Genomic DNA, 18,272 nt, shown 5'->3' with positions numbered 1-18,272 from the left:
TAATACGATATTTAGACGAACTCTTCACTTTATGTGAATTTACTTACAAATTTCTATTTTACATATACATTTTCCTGTTAAAAGTCATTTAACATAGATTATATTTAATATTAATTTCCATATAATTTGAAAAATTAAAATTCGCCATAATTTTGAACTTTAGATTGACCAAAACTCAGTTCCGTTAATGGAAGGTGAAGATGTTTGAGGGATGGGGAAGGAGGGAAGAATAAATCATTTTATTACTTGTTATTTTCCATTTTTGGACCCAATTTATAAAAATGTCTTATATGTTACAGCACTTACGCTCTGGTTGGGCAGTGGTATTTTTAAATATTGTTTTAATTCTTTTCAGGACCAGGCCATAGTGACTGAGGAGGAAAGGGTAGTCGTAAGTTTTATTAAAATTTACTTACACATTTTACATTTTTATGTATAAAGTGACTAATTTTCTTTTCTTATTTATACTGTTTAGTGTATACGTTTTGGTCACGATTACGACCCTGAATGCATAAAGATGGATGAATTACTGTATAAAATAGCTGAAGATGTTAAGAATTTCTGTGTAATTTATCTTGTATCTAAATAATCTAAACTTATTTAGGTAAATATTGGTATATACGCTTTATTATTTATTTATTCAGGTTGATATTACTGAAGTTCCAGATTTTAATGGAATGTACGAGCTTTACGATCCCGTTTCAGTGATGTTTTTCTATAGGTTTGAACTTAATTATATTAAATTAATCCATTTTCTAAGATCTAACTATTTTCATTCTAGGAATAAACACATGATGGTTGATCTCGGCACTGGTAACAATAATAAGATAAATTGGGCCATGAATAACAAGCAGGAACTAATAGATATCATTGAGACTATTTATCGAGGTGCAAGGAGAGGTACATTCTTTAATCACTGTTTACTTTTCTTTTTTTCCTTCTATTCCATACACAATATAGGGCGGGGTTTGGTCATTTCTCCCAAAGATTATTCCACCAAATATCGTTATTAGTTTATTTCTACTCTTTTAATCGCATTTTTAATTTATTTTTTCATTCATTCCAATCATCACACTAAATATCCATATTTTCAGTTAATTTTTCGATTTTTTCCATTTTATTTATTATTTTTTAAATTATCTTTCAATTTTCTGGATTCAAAACGACCTTTTTGATTTTAACCAACCAAATGTCATTGTTATAAGACATTTACCATGGTTACTGACTCTGATCTTCTAGTCGGCGTCAAACTAACAAAACTAAAGAATACAAACTACTTAGGCACCCTTAATAACTCTTCAAACAACAATTTTTCTAACAATTCTTCCAATGACTCACCCAAATTCGTCTACGACAACCATGAAAACGGTTCTTCCAACCCCCCAAAAGACGGTGGCAATAAAGTGAATATCTGGGACTATATAAACTCCTTGGAAAAAAAGAATCGATGCTTAAACTGCGAGAAGCACCATTTTAAAAACAAGGAAACAAAGGTATGCACAAAATGCTCTCCCATCTGCAAACGATTCAAGTGTATTCACTGCAAGGAGGAGTTTGCCGCACACAAATTTTGCAAAAAAGCCGAAAAGATCTACAAAAGGACTCTCTGCCTGAACTGCGCCAAGAACATTGCAACCTACAACAGCGACCCTAAGCTCTGCCGCTACTGCAACTGCTGGGCCTCGTGGCGCGAGAGTTCCGAGTGTGACCGCTGTTTTAAATTCCTGGAGAAGTTTGGAAACCCAACCAACTGTGAAATGTGCAACAAGAACTCCTCCTTCAACACCGAAAACAACTTGAACAAGATTTACAATAACCTCAAGCTGTGCTACCTTTGCATTTACGAGTTTAAGAAGAACGACTACTACATGAAGAAGAAATTCAAAAAGCACAAGAAGCCACAGGACGGCCAGCCTGAAAATAAATAATCCTCTCCAAATCACTTTTAATTTAGTCAATCTTTGACTTGGTAAACAATGAAATAGTTCAATTTTAATGAAGCTACTGCGATAGACAACGTATTATTGCGATAAAAATTAATATTTTACAATGCTTAAAATGTACACACTAGTTACTCCTCCTCTTCACTTTGGTCTTCCTGAATACTCTCGAGCTCCTGGCTTATATCGTCCTCCTGGTTATACTTGATTTGCTGTATGATCTTAAAATTCTCTATGATTATCTTCCTGATGTACTCCGTATCTCCCAGCTTGGTTGAGAGCAGGTTCGGGTTAAAGTAATCCTGGACGAACGAGCTGTTCTGGTGGGACAGCGACTTGAACACCATGGGCCAGAGGTTGTTGTTCAAGTCGTGGTTATATCCGAAAATCAGCAGTGAATCATCAGATTCGTTGCTTTTGTTCCATCTGTCCTCTAGTGAAGACACATTATTGTTCTTTGTGTTCGTCCTGGCTACGTTTTTATTGTTTATGAAGAGCAGTAACAAGTTATTCTCTGATTTCTCCTTATTTTTATTGTATATTGATATGATCAAATATGATATAAAATTCAAATGATAAGATTGGCTAATAAAACATTAAATTATAATTATGTTATTATTATTATTATTTATAGTATTATTACTTATAGTATAATATTAGCAATATTGTAAGAATCAATAGTATAGTGCTATGACTGGTTACTTTAATATAATGTTTGGGTATATCGTGGTGGTTAAAATGGTATTGTAACTGGTGTTGACAGTCTTTATTTTACATCTAATAATCTGAAACAATTACTCAACTAATTTGACTTACAAGTTGATAAATGTTCCTGATGTATTCGTAGGTTTTATTCTTCAGTTTGTACAGGATGTTCTTGTCGTAGTGGCTGTCCTCATTTATTCTCTCTATCAAGATACTAAAGATGCCATGCATAATCTACACACTTACTTGTACAGGAAATCCTTGATTATTATCTTGTTTTCCTTATTCAAAATGAATAATAGTATGTACAAAATGTCTATTGAAGTTATATTGAGAATTCGTCTCTTCCAACACAGCTGGCCCGTGTTTTTCTTTACATTTAACTTATTCTTTAACAGTGACAAAACATTTTTCTGCTTCAACTAAACACATTTCTGTGCCGTCGTAGAAACATAGAATACGTAATTAGTAAAAAGAGTATAGTAGTATAAAAATATATAATGGTTATGTACGGGCGATAAGTTGGTAAAATTTGAGTTGTATTCGTCCAATTTCAGGTTACAGAAGATCCGAATATCGGACAAGGTTTCATTTGTGATATGGGGATCGTAAATCAAGACATAAGGGCTAATTTTCAGTGATTCTTCAAATGTGCTATACATATATCAGTTATATTTGTTTTTACTTACGTCAGCGTTATTAACGGAGTCAGGAGTTTGTGGTTATCGTAAATCACGTACGGTCCGCCTAATTGGTTGTGAATTTAAAATTATCCAGTGTCGCTTACCTTGCAGAGACAGAATTTTGAAGTAATTACTCCTTATTTGTTGAGTTAAGTTTGAATTTTCGGTGTTCGTGAACTCATAGCAGCTCAGTATTCCGATACAGCTAGCGAATAGTACGATGGCCTTATCACACTCATTTATGCATTCCACAATCTATAATACTTAGTTAATATTTATGAATGATTATTGTATGGCTATATGTTTGTGTATGAAAGGGTCGCATTACAGATTCTATTAGCGAGGAAGTGGAATTAATTTTATAAAAGTTATTGACAACGACATTATCGTCCTAAATTATTTCATTTAAGATAATTAGACAACCTTGTTATTTTGTTCTTGTTGTATTTCGTTCAATTTATCACTGTTATCTTGCAGAAAAAAGTGCCATTCGTCTGTCTGAACGTCATGAGCAAGTGTGTGTTCCTACGTGTTTGGTGTTATAAAAAGAGAGTGGTCTTATCGTTGTTATTATTACTATCTTTAGAAATTTTCTTAGGTTTTCTGGCAAGAACCTCTCAAAATACAGCTTTATGGAGTATAGAATCTGTTCGTTCCAGCCATTTATTGCAAGTAAAATGACTCTCAAATATTTATCAAACTAAAAATATTTTCCCGATTATTTATAAAATTGATTTTACCTTCAGTGACGGGTATGCTGTTTTGATTGCTAATGTCTTCTTGATGTATGTGTATATATCTGATTCATTTAAAATTGGGTACGCAGTTAGTTTTAATCCATTTCTAAACTTGGTATGGTGCTGTAAAAATGAAAATTATAAGTCGTGTGTTAGAACTTTACCTCTAGTATAAACATTGAGCATATTCCATCGATATCATGATTATAGAATACAAATACGCCATATTCTTCGGGTTTTATATCTTTTTTACTCAAATTGTTTTCGTCTATAAATTCATTTAGCTCAACTGTAATGTTTAACACTTGCTCATCGAATTCATCAACGGTGAAATATGGCATAATAAACTGAAGTTAAATATAATTCACTAATAACGGATATTTGAAGGGGAGGAATAATGATATTTTTGATTTTTTATAAACAGGAAACCATATATACACATTGTTATAAAGAACTAATTAAACAGATTTATTAAGAAGAAGACTCATTAATATATTTTAAAAATTAATTCATAATGGATTACAATTTTTTTTAAATTAAATTTGTTATTCTGACTTTGATTCCACCACATCTTTTTCACTTCACTATCACAACAAATACGCATATAAAAAATTTATGTTTTTTGTTAAATATCGCTAAGGCATGATATTGCCTTCTATTAAAAATTGTTTATGTTCAATTTACAGTTTCATAAAGTCTATTTCAACTAAATAATGTAAAATAGAAAATTTTAAGATATAAATCTGTTAAAATTCTTTTTAAATAACTAAAATAGGTCGATATTAAATCTATTTTAACTTATAATTATTTGGCATTCATTTATTTTACATATTTGAATGTCACGATATGGAAACTTTCATAAAGGGTTCACTGGATCTAAATGTTACTCCATTGGTAATGATTCAACTCATCATTACTGGAAAAGTGAATCTTACTCCAAGACCTATTTTAAAAAGAACACATTTTTTTTAAAATTTAGGTATTATGACACCAGCAGTGTTTTGAAATACCTTTTCTTTCACTGGGTAGCTAAATGGGCCTATCTTCTTTCCAAACAATATGTAGAGCCATATAAGCTACATCCACTTCCTGTTGGTGACCAGGTCCTACATTGGTATCCAATTTTTTCAAAACATATTAGTGATGGTATGCTTAGATTGGAATCATATGAAACTAGGCAATATGGATACCCAAGTACCAAACCATCTAGGTCTGTTCTCCTTCGTGCATTGTTATTGACATTTTGGAAACGAACATTATTTGGTTTACTTGGCATTGTCGTTACTAATGTTCTTAGTATGAGCATTGCAATTTTGATTAAACATCTTTTGACAATTTTGAACACTAAGTCGTTTACTCTCCTGAAAATATTTCTGTTTCTATTCTCTATAATAGGTTTACAAATTGTAGATGGGTTATTGACCGCAAATTTCTTTTTTTATCTAAATATACTAAGGCTTATATGGGAGTACTCAGTTGCCATAAGTTTGTTCCAACATGGCTTATCTCATAGGCGAAACTTCTTTAATAACATTAATGGATCAAACTTCTTGAACGTTTGTAACAGTATCTTACATAGTTGCTCTCCTGATTCTGATTGTTCAAAAAACCCATTGTTTTGTCCTGCAAGAAGATACCAAAACAAAGATATTACTCCTAACATGTTCACTTTTGAATCATATGATTGTTATTATGTTTCTTTGTTTATTGAATCTGCAATACCAATTGTCAACTTCTTGTCCAACTTCATTTATGGAATAATATTGATTTCGACTCAGATTAAGATTAATGTATGGGTCTTGTTCTTGGTTGGATCATTTTTCACATTCATGTTGATCGTTGTTGAGATCATAAATACTTTTATGTTTCACTTTGTTTGTCTTGTTAAGGATTATAGGATTTCAGAATGTATTGAAATTATATCTGAGTTACCTCTGATCAACAAATTACTTTATGATGATATTGCTATTAACATTATTACTGAGACTAGAAATAGTGAGCTACTATTAATTTTGGTTCGGATGTTCTTAACAGCTTTCAATAAGTCTTTGTGTGTTATATGCAACAATTTGTCGTTCTTTGTCTTGATGAGTTATTTTGTAAAATCAGTTAGGGATGCAGAGGTTATTACTGAAATTGATACGGCTGGCTTCTTGTCATCATTTTACATATATTTCAGGATTATCAACTCAATGTTCATGTTACCCTCTGCATTTGCGAAATTAGCTTGCTCTTACGTTTCATACAATAGAGTTAATCAGTATCTTACCGAATGTTCTCCTAACTTTTACATTAGTGACAACAAATTCACAGGCTCTACAAATATGTCCTCCGAAGTTCCAGATGTAACTAATGACATTGACAAGGATGTAGTAGTTTTATATAAGGATGCCTCTTTCTCATGGGTCAATAACAGAAAGGATTTTGTCAATATGAATAATGAGGTTTATTTGAAGAAAGTAAAATTCCAGCTTAAGAGTGGTGAGATTGCAATAATTACAGGTTCTCAAGGTTGTGGTAAATCTAACTTCATCAAATCTGTTCTAGGTGAAATGACACTGGTCAGTGGTTGTATGGCTGTAGTTCCTCTCCATACATCAATGCCTATATTTTATGCCTCTGAATATATATGGCTCAAAGAAGGAACCATTAGATCAAACATAACATTTGGACATAGGTTTGATGAGGATATTTATAACGATGTTCTAAAAGCCATTGAACTGGAATCTGATATATCATCTTGGGAGAAGGGTGACTTTAGAGTTATTTCAGATAATGCTCATTCACTCAGTTGTGGTCAGAGAGTTAGGATGGAGATGGCTAGAGCCATTTATGCTTATCTTATATTTAGTAAAGTTAACAAGGATTATAATTGCCAATGTTCATTCCTGATGTGCCTTGATTCACAATTCCATGGGTTGGACCCTTACGTATCTAGAAAAGTTTTCCATAACCTATTCAATGCTCAGACTGGACTGCTTGTTAAGGATGATTTAGCTGTTATCCTTTCATCATCACTAACATTGCTTAATAAGTGTATTAGAACTTCCGACCTTGTCAACTTCCCTAATATCCCCATATACGAAATTGAGAATAAATCCCTTTATTTCCATTGTTATTTGTCAGATGTTTTTAGCAGCAAAAAAACACTGAACGGTTTTGAATATATCACATCACCATCAGGTCCATATAAGCTTAACTTCTTCACTAATGACATGCTAAAACTATGTTATTCAACTTCCATTGATAGGTATGGAAGACGTTTTGTTACTAAGTCTAAGTATAAGAAGTCATTTAACCAAATTGTTAAAACTGATCACTCCGAAGATAAATTTAATCCATACCTAGTGTATTTCAAAGCAGCTGGTTTTACCTTTATTTTGTTCATAATATTTTCGCTTGCATCAAGTATTATGGATAACTCCAAATTCATCCTCGCAACCAATCTTACGGATTATATATCCAATAAAAATAAAGACTTCAATGATGGTCTCTCTATTGACTTTTCAGAAGTTAAATCACACAGTAACTCTGCACTGAATACAATACTTATCATTGTTAACATTATTATTGTTGGTTCCTTATTGTCAACCCTGTTATTTACTTTATCGAGTTTGATGGCCGCGAAAAGAATTCACGAATATTGTCTCAACTCAGTGTTTAAGAATAGTTCATCAGTAATCAAAATCAAGAAACAAATTAACCAAATCATAACTTATTTTTCATCAGATATTATTTTTATTGATCAATATATTGGAGATAGTATTTATATTGCATTTCTATCATTCATTCAGACTATCATTTCTATTGGAACACTATTCTACACAATTCCCTTATCAATTCCATTTATTTTTATATCATTGGTATTGGCCTTTGAATTTGCGGCATTGAAGATTATTAAGTCATTTAAGAACATTCAACTGGGATCACTAGAAACCATGTCACATGTCAATTCATCATGTGAGGATGCTATGCTGGGATCGCAAATTTACAGAAGTTTTAAAAAGGAATGGGAATTGGTTAATGATGTTATCGAAAGAAATGATTACAAATCTCGATGTTGGTATTTGGTTAAGGGAGTGAATTCTTGGATTATCATATCCTTTAATTGGTTATTCTCTCTTACAACAGCTCTATTCCTTACAGCTCTGATCATATTTGATAAATTTACAACCTACAAAATGAATGTTGGTTACTTTGGGTTAGGTCTATCACTGAGTAGCAGTGCCATTAAATCATTCAACAATTGCTCATTCTCCTTCGCCAGGTTACAAGTTTTTATGTGTTCTGCTAGAAGATTCCAGTGTTTTATTCCACCTGGCACCAAGTGTATATTTGATAAGTTCCGTAATGTTCATGAAGAGGACATAGTTATCAATTCTAGCAAACCAAATTTGAAGATGAATAAGAAGTCGTTACTTAAGAGAAGGGTACTTGAATTCAAAGAGACAAAACCCAATTTAATAAAGAGGATGATGTTTAGACCAAAAATTAACTTCACTGATATTTGCAAATATCTTCCATCTGAACATAGTGGTGTAGTATTCAAGCATCTTTGTGTGTATACATCATCTCAGATGAATGAGGAAGGTCTTATCCTGAATGACATAAATGCATCACCATCTAGGTCTGATATTATTGGTATCATTGGCAGAACTGGAGCTGGTAAGACAACTCTATTATCAGTTCTACAAAATACCATAAGATATAGATCTGGTCAAGTATTGCTGGATGGCAGAGATTTGCAAGATATTCCCAAAAGTGTCATTAGGCACATTATTGGTGTTCTTCCTCAACTTCCATTTGTTTTCAAGGGTTGGACCATCAGAAGGTTCTTGGATCCAAGGAGGCTATTTAGTGATGATGAGATTAATGACGCCCTGGATAACTGTGATCTCCTTGAGTTTGTCAATAACCTTCACGGTGGAAGAAAATTAGATACTATAATTATGCCTAAACCCTTAAAATTAAAGAATACAAAAGACCAATCTTTAAGAGAATCCTTTAACAAGGGTAAGGAGCCTTTCTCTGAAGAAAGTTCAGTGACGTTAGATGACCTTAGCTCAGTAGGTACAATGTTATCTGTAACTCAGCTCAGAACCCTTTGGTTTGCCAAGCTAGTATTATACAGACATCAGTATAGGATGTTAATCATTGATGAACCTCCATCTGATAATTGTTCAGAACATGGATTTCAGGTTCAAGATATTGGCATACCCATCTACCAATTATTGGACAAATATTTCAAACATTGTACATGTTTTGTTACAGCACATTATGCCAAAGTCCTTAAATCTTGTACATCAGTTTGGGTAATGCATAATGGTAAACTTATAAAGACATGTAAGGCCTCAGAAGTATCCAAAAATGAATCGATATCAAACATCATAGAGGAGATGGTCAACAAATATTCAAACTAACCTAATGCAGTAATATTTAATGCCTAATGGCATTGTGTTATTAATTTTCAGTCTAATATACATAAATATATATGTTTTTTAATTTTTAAAAGATTATTAGAGTTCAGTAAGCATTTTACAAATATTTTACAATTTTAATTTTTGTATTTTTTAAATTAAGTTTAAATCATCCCGTTAAGGGTTTACACACAATGTATTGTCGAAGTTACATTTAATGATTGTTCAAAATACATTATAACTAAAGATTCCTATTCTTTATATCTTTTGATCTGGTAGGGGTTTTCCAACACATGAATAAAATATTCCCAATGATTCTTTGAGTTATTCCAAATGAAAAAACTAATCATCTTGTTGTTCGGATTCAGATGTTTCTATAATTCGTTTATTTTCAGTAGTTTCTTCCCATGGTTCAGTTTTAAGTGATCTGGTAAACACCTGTTTGAAACCATCGGGCTTGATGACCGTTAAGGTTTGTTCATCCTCTTCAGAAGAATCTATTATGACTTTAGAGCAATATTCAAGGGGATCTTCTGTTTTCCAAATAACTTGATTCACAGAACGACGGCATCCAAAACTGAAACATTTTGTGGCACAACAAGATGAGCCACAGCAATCAAAATCACAACATTGACAATAACAGCATTTGCAACTACATAATCCAGACTCAAAACACTCATAATCACAGCAATCAGAGCTGAAACAATCAGAGTCACAACACTCACACTCACACTCACAACAATCAGATTCACAACCTTCACCCCCGCAACAATCAAATTTACAGCAATCTGTATAATAATAACCAGTCCTTTTTTCGAACAAAGAATTGAACATAAAACCTACTTTCGGTATGTATCTTTCAACTTCTTCTGTCTGAACATAATCAAACTCATCGGTACTATTTTTTATACCAATATCTAAACTTATAGCTTCAATTTCTTCACCTAAATAAAGTCTATGGCACGCATCTTCTGAGAAAAATGCGTGAAAACTATTTCTATAAATATCGAAATAAATTTTTGAGGGATATCCAAAATCAGGTTTAAATATATAAAGAGTTTTGTCCATATATTGAATTAGATCACATTCAGCATCACATTTGAATGTATAAATGTATGAGGTATTTTTGTTTGTTATTTTATATTGGCCAGAATCAACTACGGTAAATTCAGAATCGTTATATTTTTTATAGAATTTGAGATTTGCAAGGTCATATCTCGTCTCTGTTATGTCATTCCAGGTTTTATCCTTTCCGCCTTTGTGAAACAGTACAAATTTTGATTCGTTAACAAAAATTATCAAATATTCAGATGATTTAAAGGGTACTATTCTGACCTCGGTTGCATACTCCTCATCAGTTTGCGCTTCCCAAAAAATATGATCTCCAAGACATGCTGACTTACAACAACTCGAACCACAGACTAGCCAGGTCCACGAACTACCAAGCATTACGGTTTTGAATTGGTATCCAGGTTTTGGGGTGAAAGTTTTGAAAAATCCTTCTACGTAATCAATCTCAATGGTGCTCTTCTTTTTCTTAATGTCAAGGATTATTTTACCAGAAGTTTCTAACCATGGTTTACGCATACCACCACTATAAAAGTGCTTGATCTCTCCATTAGACATATGAATAGTTACCCTATTTTTACTTGATTTACCACAACCGTCAGTTAGGACTTTAGTGGCATACTCTTCAGGATTTTCCGCTTCCCAAATAATTTTATCTGATTCAAAGGTTTTTGACTGAATCACTTTAAAGAACGCCCTTTTATCCTCAGGATAATAAACTTCAACGTTCAACTTGTAATCCTCAGCATAAAAAAAGGAATTACCATCTTTGCTTAAGCTAATATCTAATGTCACACCAATTACTGAATACCACTTATCAGCTTTATAAAAATTTGTCACAGTATTATTTTCATGAAACAATAAGACCTTGTCTTTCTTTGAACCAGTTCCATAGGACACAACTTTATTTGCAAAATCAAAATGGCTTCTTGAATCCCAAAAGATCATTTCTGAGTCTATTATCTTATAAAACACATAACCACTTTTTGCACTGAATATATTCTTTCCCTCCTCCCCTTTATAATCGAATTCAGTTCCACTCGAAGTTCTATCAATATTTAGTGAAACAGTTTTATATTTTTCTGACCATTTGGCTCCTTGACACAAATTACTTGTATTATAGAAATACACAACGTTTCCACTAACTAAATGTAAAGTGATGTTTTTCAAACTAGAAGATCCAGATCCACTATCTAAAACGACTTTGTACGAATAATCTTTGTCACTACCAGATTCCCATACAAGTTTATCATTATAAGTTATTTTATTAAAAAAGAAACTATCTCTACAAACAAAAGATCCATAATTTGTTTTCTCCACAAATTGGTATTCAATTGTGCTTTGTTTTTTCTTTACATCCAAGGTTATTAGATCATTTTCTTCACCTAGTAATTTAGTTACGTTTTCACGACCCACAATATAAAACCTGTTTGAAGATAGATAAAGATATATTCCCCTTAAAAATTCAAAGTCTTTGTTTCCATCATAATTATAAATTACCTTATCTTTATATAGTATCTTACTACACTTGACTCTGTAATTGAACTTAATTCCATATGAAAACTTATTTAACTCTAATTTATATTGGCTTGAATCAAGTTCAGTGTTATCTTCGTTGATAGCCTTAAGATCTGATATACTATTCCTGGTACCAGTGATATCTTCCCAACACTTACGTACACATGAATTATGTAACAGGACAATTTCGTCTGTCGTAAGCAATATTGCCAAATATCTCATATTGTTACTCGGATTGGCGAATATTACTTTATTTGCGTGCTTTTCAATAACTTTACTATCTGAACCAATTATGATTTTAGATTCCCAAATGAATTTATTTGTGCCACAACATTCCGAACCGCGACAATTGGAGTCACAACATTTTGAAACACAAATTGATCCACAGCATTTTGAGAAAAACGTCTTTGGGTTAACTATTTTATCGATCAAGAAAGGATAATTTGTGGTAATCGTTGTAAAAATATCTTCAACAATACGGTTATACTCAATCTTCTTCTCAATGTTTTTAAGGTCAAGAGTTATTATTTTAGATTTTTCCATCCACGGTTTATTCTTACCAGATCTATTAAATTGTTTCATCACTCCTTTGACCAAGAATATATCAATATTTTTTGTAGTCCCACAAATAGAAACACCGTCAATTACTATTTTGGTCCCATAGTTCTCATTATCATTAGTTTTCCAAATCTCATTTCCCTTTTGTGTAACAACATTAAATCCGTAACCAAAATTTGCTGTAAATGTTCCAATTTTATCGTTTGCACAAAAATAAAATCCTTTGCCATCTTTCTTTTGGTCAATATCTAAATTAAGTAGAGTAATTGATACTTCTTCACGCGAATCTTTTGATTTAGGAGGAAGGGGTGTAGTCTCAGGGGTAATGACAGGAGTCGTCGCTGGTTCAGTTGCCGTTGCATCGGGAGTAGTAGTAGGTGTAGTTTCAGGTGGAGTAGTCTCTGGAGCAGTCCTAGGAGTTTCTTGTGGAGTTTCAGCAGGTTTAGTCTCAGTTTCGGGAGTTTCAACTTCAGCCTCAGCTTCTGGAGCCTCAAGAATAGTAACTGTAGTAGTAGGTTCTGGTTCAGATTTTTCAGGAGTTGGTTTAAATTCTAGTTTTTTTGATTCAAATTCATTGTTAAAGACGAAAAAACTGTTTGTAATAAGACCCATTGAAAATATCTTGATTTTTGAAAATCTAGTATCATCAGAGTGGTTCCAAATAGGTATATTATTGTATCTGATCTTACGACACTTAACTCCAGGTTTGAAAGTGTATTCATAAGATAGATAGATAATGGTAATTGTGTAGTCGGATGCCTTGAGTTCAGTATCATTGTCATCAAGGAATTTAAGATTAGTAACATCTGACCTCTGGCTAGTGATATCAGTCCAGTTACCATCGCCCTCCTGTTTGAACAGTTTGAACATATTATTTGTCAGTAGTATGGCCAAATATATTCCATCATCCTTGGACTTAGATCTAGCTAAATTAGCAAAGACATTATTCTTGGATTTCCATATATCCTTATTACCCTGAGTTACCTTACTGAACAAACAGCCAGACTTAGCAGTATAAGTAATGACTCCATTCTCGTCATTGAAGTCATAATCATCAGTACTCTCAGTAGTATTGATATCTAGGGAGATCTTGGTAATTGTAGGTTTGGACTTAGGTGTTGACTCATAGTTAGCAACTTCTGGACTAATAGAGGGAGCATCAGTCTTACGTTCAGTCTTGAACTCAACTGGCTCTGTGTGATTAGCTGGTTCAGCCTTAAGAACCGTTTCATCAGAATGATCTATATAGTTTAATGAGAAACTGAATCCTGAACTGAAAAAAACCCATATATTATTATTATTTTCATCAAATAGAACTATCCTTGGTCTTCCTCTATATGGATACTCAGTGCTCTTGAAAAGTACTTGATTCTTGTATCTTAGTTCAAGATATAATGTATGGACGGGATAGTAATAGCCAAATTGCCATTTCTCATAAAGTAGCATGGAGCTGTGGACATTTATGGGTTTGGCACCTGAACCATCGGTTTCGTCAGAGGTCAAGATTTTCAGATTTTTCATTGACAATTTGGAACCAAATCTATGATATGTTTGTTTTAGGATCCACTCAGGAAATTCATATTTAAAGTGTTCTAAATTATCAGAAACTTCAGATATGTACCAACCACCAGCATTGAGTTTATAGACTGCAGTCTTGTTCTTGAAATCAAACTCAAATGTGAGAGATTCTGTATCAAAAACAATTCTTCTAGGATATGGACCACCAGATTGTCGCTTGGAAACAGTTTGGCCACGATACATAACCTCTGAACATCTGGCGGTGCCAAAATCATACAAGTATATTCCATCACCATGATCATATACAGTGTAACCAGCAGCAGTAGCAGCGGATTCCTCCTTAGCAGAACTAGAAGATTCCTCAGAACCACCGGATTCAGTTACAATAGTGATATCTTTGGGATGCATAGATGGATCTAGTTTAAAGGAATAACAATGAGACAAATCTTTCCTAAGAATCCACATATTACCATCATAAACATATGTATAATAATATGGATCAAAGTTCAAATATAATATGGCACAATAGGTAGAGTCATAGGAGTCATAGGATCTAAAGTATATAGATACAGGATATGGTTCACAGAATTGTTTCCATACAACAACATCATTATATAGTAATTGAACACACATAGAATCTTTAAGAATATATAACAATGAATTTGGATTTGGATACTCAATGACATCATAGGAATCACTAGTGAGTTCAGAATCAGGACCAAGAAACTTAAAATTGGAATGGAAATTATCTGCAGATAAGGCAGTTTGAAATTGTTCATTAGAAATAGATCTCCAGTTGTTATCATGAAAAATGTATGTAACGGTCTCTCCTTCAAAGTGAATGTTGAATAAATTTTCATTTTTTTTATATGTAAATGATTTTGGATATTTATTCTCGTCTTTTTTCCATACTGTAACGTTTTTATACCTTATTTCGATGCATTTTACTCCTAAATTGAATTCATATCTCGTTTCACAATCATTTTCTTCGATTTTATAATTAGTTAAATCACTTTGTTTAAAATTATTGCTATACTTGCGATCTTCAGTTATGATTAGAATATCAGAAGGAGGCTCTTCCTTCTCTGAATCTTTGCCCTTTGCACTGGCCAGTTTTCGGCCATAACAGAGCAACAAATACAAGAACAAAGTTCTTAAAATTTTTACTACGTAATTCCCTCTTCCATTATATATCAAGTTTTACGTCCATCTTTTGATCTATTAATGATGGGGATGTAAGAAACAAATTACTAGCCAATTCAGTAGATATACATGTAAAATTATAAAAATTAATTGTTGTAATTGTCCGGTAGTCTCATATAAACTTCGGTATCGCTTGTTACATCAATTAAATCTTCTCTTTTCAGCTGGCACCACTCTTCCGTATTGTTGTTGTAGTTTATGTTAGTATTCAAGGTATCATCAGTTTGTAGATAATCCGGTAACAATTTATTCAGCTAAAATATTATACAAGATAATTATGGGTATTTGAATAGTCAAAATAATTATATACTAAGTATTCATATATAAAAGAATAGTCTAGCTAGTTTGGATTTTTAAGAATGACTTACATCATGAAGCAATACATTGTCGACATATGTTATTAGTAAATCTCTCCAACCATCACGGTTTAATAGTCCCAATCTTGGTCTCTCGACTCTTTTTGGCAACATTAAGTACATATAATTTTCAGAACATCCTACCAAACGGTCCAACCAGGCCTGATCATCCACGTTTTTCTTGAGTTTTTCACGTCTACAAGTACAGGATACGTTCCGTGTGCTGTTAACGCTACCAACGCTGATAAAAAGTTTGTAGAGGTTATTGATCCTAGCGTTGCTGTTTAAGAGTTTTATCAGCCTATTCTTTGTGTTATCTGAAACTTCATAATTCATACCCGAAACAGTCTTTACGTTCCTTTTACTTTTATTATCAACTATTGAACTATTGACCTTGTTCATATTCACAGCATTTCCGTTTAAGTTAGGATTGACGGTCGAATTGTTGTTGGGGTTGTTATTATTAGTATCAACATTGTTACTAGTATTTGAAACACAGTTAATCGTCTTACCATCAGTTTCTTGAATACTTTTTCTAGTGCTACCAAAATCCATGCGTTCACTCACCGTGGATTTATCATTGTGTTTAATACTACCAACAGCACTATTTACCATTTCGACAGATTTGGAGCTGTTATCAATAACAGTAGGCGGATCCATTGTGGAATGATTCAATTGAACGTTAAGTAGATCAATGTTATAATCATCTAGGTGAATTAGTTTATTCTTGTTAAAGGTCATATCATCGTCTTCAGAAACTGGGCTGTTTGTTTCAGTGACGTTATCGTCGAAATTTTCCTCCTCGTTTCTCAACTTTAAATAACCCACTTCATCAGTGTGGCATTCTCCATAAACTAGTGAGACTGGGTGGTCTTCGAATGTGCTCGGTTCGTAATGTCTCGGGAGCGACATTTTTTTGATGCTTGCGAAGAGCAACCAGCACTGCCTTGGGAAAAGATCCAAATCGTTGTGCATGATATATGTGAACTTGTTGAACTTGCTAACTTTGCCACTTTCGTCAATGACTGATGGTAGCTGAAATACTTCGTACATTAATCTGGGCAAGAAATTTTGGAGAACCAACCTTGATGAGTGCTTACTTAGGTTTGGGTGAAACCACATTGACTTGATACATCTTTCGTTGGTTATCAGACATTCCACCAGTGCTCCGCATATTATCTTGCTATATTTCTGCTTCTTTTCGCATACTGGTCCATTTTTCTTTACTCCATTTACCTTTTCAACACCATTAATATTATTTGGTTGTTTTTCATTTTCCTGTGCTTCCCCAGATGACGTTTTATCCTCGTTGTAGTATGGGTACGTATTCAGAGTTATCAAAAGGCCTGAAAATTCAGGGTCTAGGATATCCTCATCTATAATGTCAAGCTGATTCAATATTTCAGTTGTTAATGGCCTTAAATCAAATGGTATGTTCTTATTTCTAGGATCGTTGCTTCTATTCCACCTAGTTTCTAAAAAATTTTATTCCATGAATACCATACTTATATAAATTTTATTATTCTTATTTAATAGCTAATTATATTAAGTTATAAAAAATTACCTATATAAGAATAATTGTGAAGAATTCGACACTTAAGAAAGTGCTTATGCCTATAAATGGTTGTTAACGGTTCGTATTCTTCGCCTGTATCCAAAACGTCAGAGAATGATTTAGCCCAGTCCGGTAGTTTAACTGGCAGAATGTACTTCTTCAGACGCAGGTTGTGGTTATTGAAAAACAGGTCAGTTTCCTTCAGAAGCATGTCCGACTGGTATCTACAGAATTTGTTGAAATCAATATATGGGAGTGGGCAATCTTCATCTCTTAGCATATTGTTATCCATTTCCCGTAAATTTCTTGGTCTATACTGTTATAAAGTTATTATGTTACTATTAAATTACAAATGTTGCCTTATCTGGTACATAAAACTAGGGTATTGTAAACTTCTGGAATCCCTAGCCAATTATTACTTTACTACTATATTAGACAGTGATAACTCTATTTTAGAATTGTTAGTTGTTGCAAATTATTTATTACAATTGAATTAAATACGTCTTATATGGAAATTTACCCATTTAACTCTTTTTCCTTTTATAAATAGAAAATTAAAATCTTTTTGATCTTTTTCGGCTTTTAAATTTTAAATGCTTTTAATTTTATAAAAATCATGTTACATTTAGTGGAAATTTCAAAGAATCTTGAAACACTATTATTAAAATTCTATCTAAAATACAATTTCATGATGTTGGTTTTAAATCAAAATTTTTTCATTAAAAATGATTCTCAATGGCAATTAAGGGGTTTGGGATGAATTTGGTCATACGTTGAATACATATTTAATGAAGAATAATGAGCCTGCATCAATTCAGCTAGAAATTGTAACATTGAGCAGAGTGTTATGTGAATATAACAACGGTCAAAACTATTAATTGATTTGAACTTAAATCACTTTATATCTCAAATAAAAAAAGTTTAAAACTTTGTAATTGATAAAGCATATATGTTTAGATCTAAACTGACACCACATAATTTAACCCAAACTTTAAAATCCTCCTGAAATACTAT

The 18,272-nt window shown here is 32.6% G+C and overlaps 6 protein-coding genes across 6 annotated transcripts, besides 11 other annotated features; 3 read left to right on the top strand and 3 right to left on the bottom strand.

The window, feature by feature from the left end:
• Nucleotides 1-281: 281 nt before the first annotated feature.
• Nucleotides 282-1,013, top strand: TA03015 (U5 snRNP-specific component (DIM1); the record flags this gene model as incomplete). Its single annotated transcript, XM_949051.1, has 4 exons — nucleotides 282-323; nucleotides 356-433; nucleotides 476-577; nucleotides 645-1,013. 4 exons carry the CDS (start codon nucleotides 282-284, stop codon nucleotides 1,011-1,013), a joined length of 591 nt encoding a protein of 196 aa, XP_954144.1.
• Nucleotides 909-977: a sequence feature (1 probable transmembrane helix predicted for TA03015 by TMHMM2.0 at aa 163-185).
• Nucleotides 1,014-1,214: 201 nt separating the features above from the next.
• TA03010 (uncharacterized protein) lies at nucleotides 1,215-1,928 on the top strand (the record flags this gene model as incomplete). The annotated part of the gene is made up of 1 exon (XM_949050.1): nucleotides 1,215-1,928. One exon carries the CDS (start codon nucleotides 1,215-1,217, stop codon nucleotides 1,926-1,928), a length of 714 nt encoding a protein of 237 aa, XP_954143.1.
• Nucleotides 1,929-2,071: 143 nt separating this feature from the next.
• TA03005 (uncharacterized protein) lies at nucleotides 2,072-4,406 on the bottom strand (the record flags this gene model as incomplete). Its single annotated transcript, XM_949049.1, has 11 exons — nucleotides 2,072-2,525; nucleotides 2,643-2,704; nucleotides 2,757-2,859; nucleotides 2,892-3,067; nucleotides 3,158-3,299; nucleotides 3,335-3,392; nucleotides 3,433-3,583; nucleotides 3,752-3,853; nucleotides 3,906-4,028; nucleotides 4,069-4,188; nucleotides 4,230-4,406. 11 exons carry the CDS (start codon nucleotides 4,404-4,406, stop codon nucleotides 2,072-2,074), a joined length of 1,668 nt encoding a protein of 555 aa, XP_954142.1.
• Nucleotides 4,407-4,901: 495 nt separating this feature from the next.
• TA03000 ((subtelomeric) ABC-transporter protein family member, putative) lies at nucleotides 4,902-9,485 on the top strand (the record flags this gene model as incomplete). The annotated part of the gene is made up of 1 exon (XM_949048.1): nucleotides 4,902-9,485. One exon carries the CDS (start codon nucleotides 4,902-4,904, stop codon nucleotides 9,483-9,485), a length of 4,584 nt encoding a protein of 1,527 aa, XP_954141.1.
• Nucleotides 5,328-5,396: a sequence feature (10 probable transmembrane helices predicted for TA03000 by TMHMM2.0 at aa 143-165, 178-200, 288-310, 317-339, 444-466, 837-859, 900-922, 976-998, 1002-1021 and 1085-1107).
• Nucleotides 5,433-5,501: a sequence feature (10 probable transmembrane helices predicted for TA03000 by TMHMM2.0 at aa 143-165, 178-200, 288-310, 317-339, 444-466, 837-859, 900-922, 976-998, 1002-1021 and 1085-1107).
• Nucleotides 5,763-5,831: a sequence feature (10 probable transmembrane helices predicted for TA03000 by TMHMM2.0 at aa 143-165, 178-200, 288-310, 317-339, 444-466, 837-859, 900-922, 976-998, 1002-1021 and 1085-1107).
• Nucleotides 5,850-5,918: a sequence feature (10 probable transmembrane helices predicted for TA03000 by TMHMM2.0 at aa 143-165, 178-200, 288-310, 317-339, 444-466, 837-859, 900-922, 976-998, 1002-1021 and 1085-1107).
• Nucleotides 6,231-6,299: a sequence feature (10 probable transmembrane helices predicted for TA03000 by TMHMM2.0 at aa 143-165, 178-200, 288-310, 317-339, 444-466, 837-859, 900-922, 976-998, 1002-1021 and 1085-1107).
• Nucleotides 7,410-7,478: a sequence feature (10 probable transmembrane helices predicted for TA03000 by TMHMM2.0 at aa 143-165, 178-200, 288-310, 317-339, 444-466, 837-859, 900-922, 976-998, 1002-1021 and 1085-1107).
• Nucleotides 7,599-7,667: a sequence feature (10 probable transmembrane helices predicted for TA03000 by TMHMM2.0 at aa 143-165, 178-200, 288-310, 317-339, 444-466, 837-859, 900-922, 976-998, 1002-1021 and 1085-1107).
• Nucleotides 7,827-7,895: a sequence feature (10 probable transmembrane helices predicted for TA03000 by TMHMM2.0 at aa 143-165, 178-200, 288-310, 317-339, 444-466, 837-859, 900-922, 976-998, 1002-1021 and 1085-1107).
• Nucleotides 7,905-7,964: a sequence feature (10 probable transmembrane helices predicted for TA03000 by TMHMM2.0 at aa 143-165, 178-200, 288-310, 317-339, 444-466, 837-859, 900-922, 976-998, 1002-1021 and 1085-1107).
• Nucleotides 8,154-8,222: a sequence feature (10 probable transmembrane helices predicted for TA03000 by TMHMM2.0 at aa 143-165, 178-200, 288-310, 317-339, 444-466, 837-859, 900-922, 976-998, 1002-1021 and 1085-1107).
• A 339-nt stretch (nucleotides 9,486-9,824) lies between the features above and the next one.
• TA02995 (SfiI-subtelomeric fragment related protein family member, putative) lies at nucleotides 9,825-14,777 on the bottom strand (the record flags this gene model as incomplete). The annotated part of the gene is made up of 1 exon (XM_949047.1): nucleotides 9,825-14,777. One exon carries the CDS (start codon nucleotides 14,775-14,777, stop codon nucleotides 9,825-9,827), a length of 4,953 nt encoding a protein of 1,650 aa, XP_954140.1.
• Nucleotides 14,778-15,433: 656 nt separating this feature from the next.
• On the bottom strand, nucleotides 15,434-17,550 carry TA02990 (uncharacterized protein; the record flags this gene model as incomplete). Its single annotated transcript, XM_949046.1, has 3 exons — nucleotides 15,434-15,601; nucleotides 15,716-17,178; nucleotides 17,268-17,550. 3 exons carry the CDS (start codon nucleotides 17,548-17,550, stop codon nucleotides 15,434-15,436), a joined length of 1,914 nt encoding a protein of 637 aa, XP_954139.1.
• Between the last annotated feature and the right edge of the window lie 722 nt (nucleotides 17,551-18,272).

The sequence above is a fragment of the Theileria annulata genome, chromosome 1, assembly GCF_000003225.4.
Source record: "Theileria annulata chromosome 1, complete sequence, *** SEQUENCING IN PROGRESS ***".
Lineage (NCBI taxonomy): Eukaryota > Apicomplexa > Aconoidasida > Piroplasmida > Theileriidae > Theileria > Theileria annulata.
The sequence above is the reverse complement of the archived record's forward strand: the minus strand, read 5'-3'. Positions and strand labels throughout refer to the sequence as shown.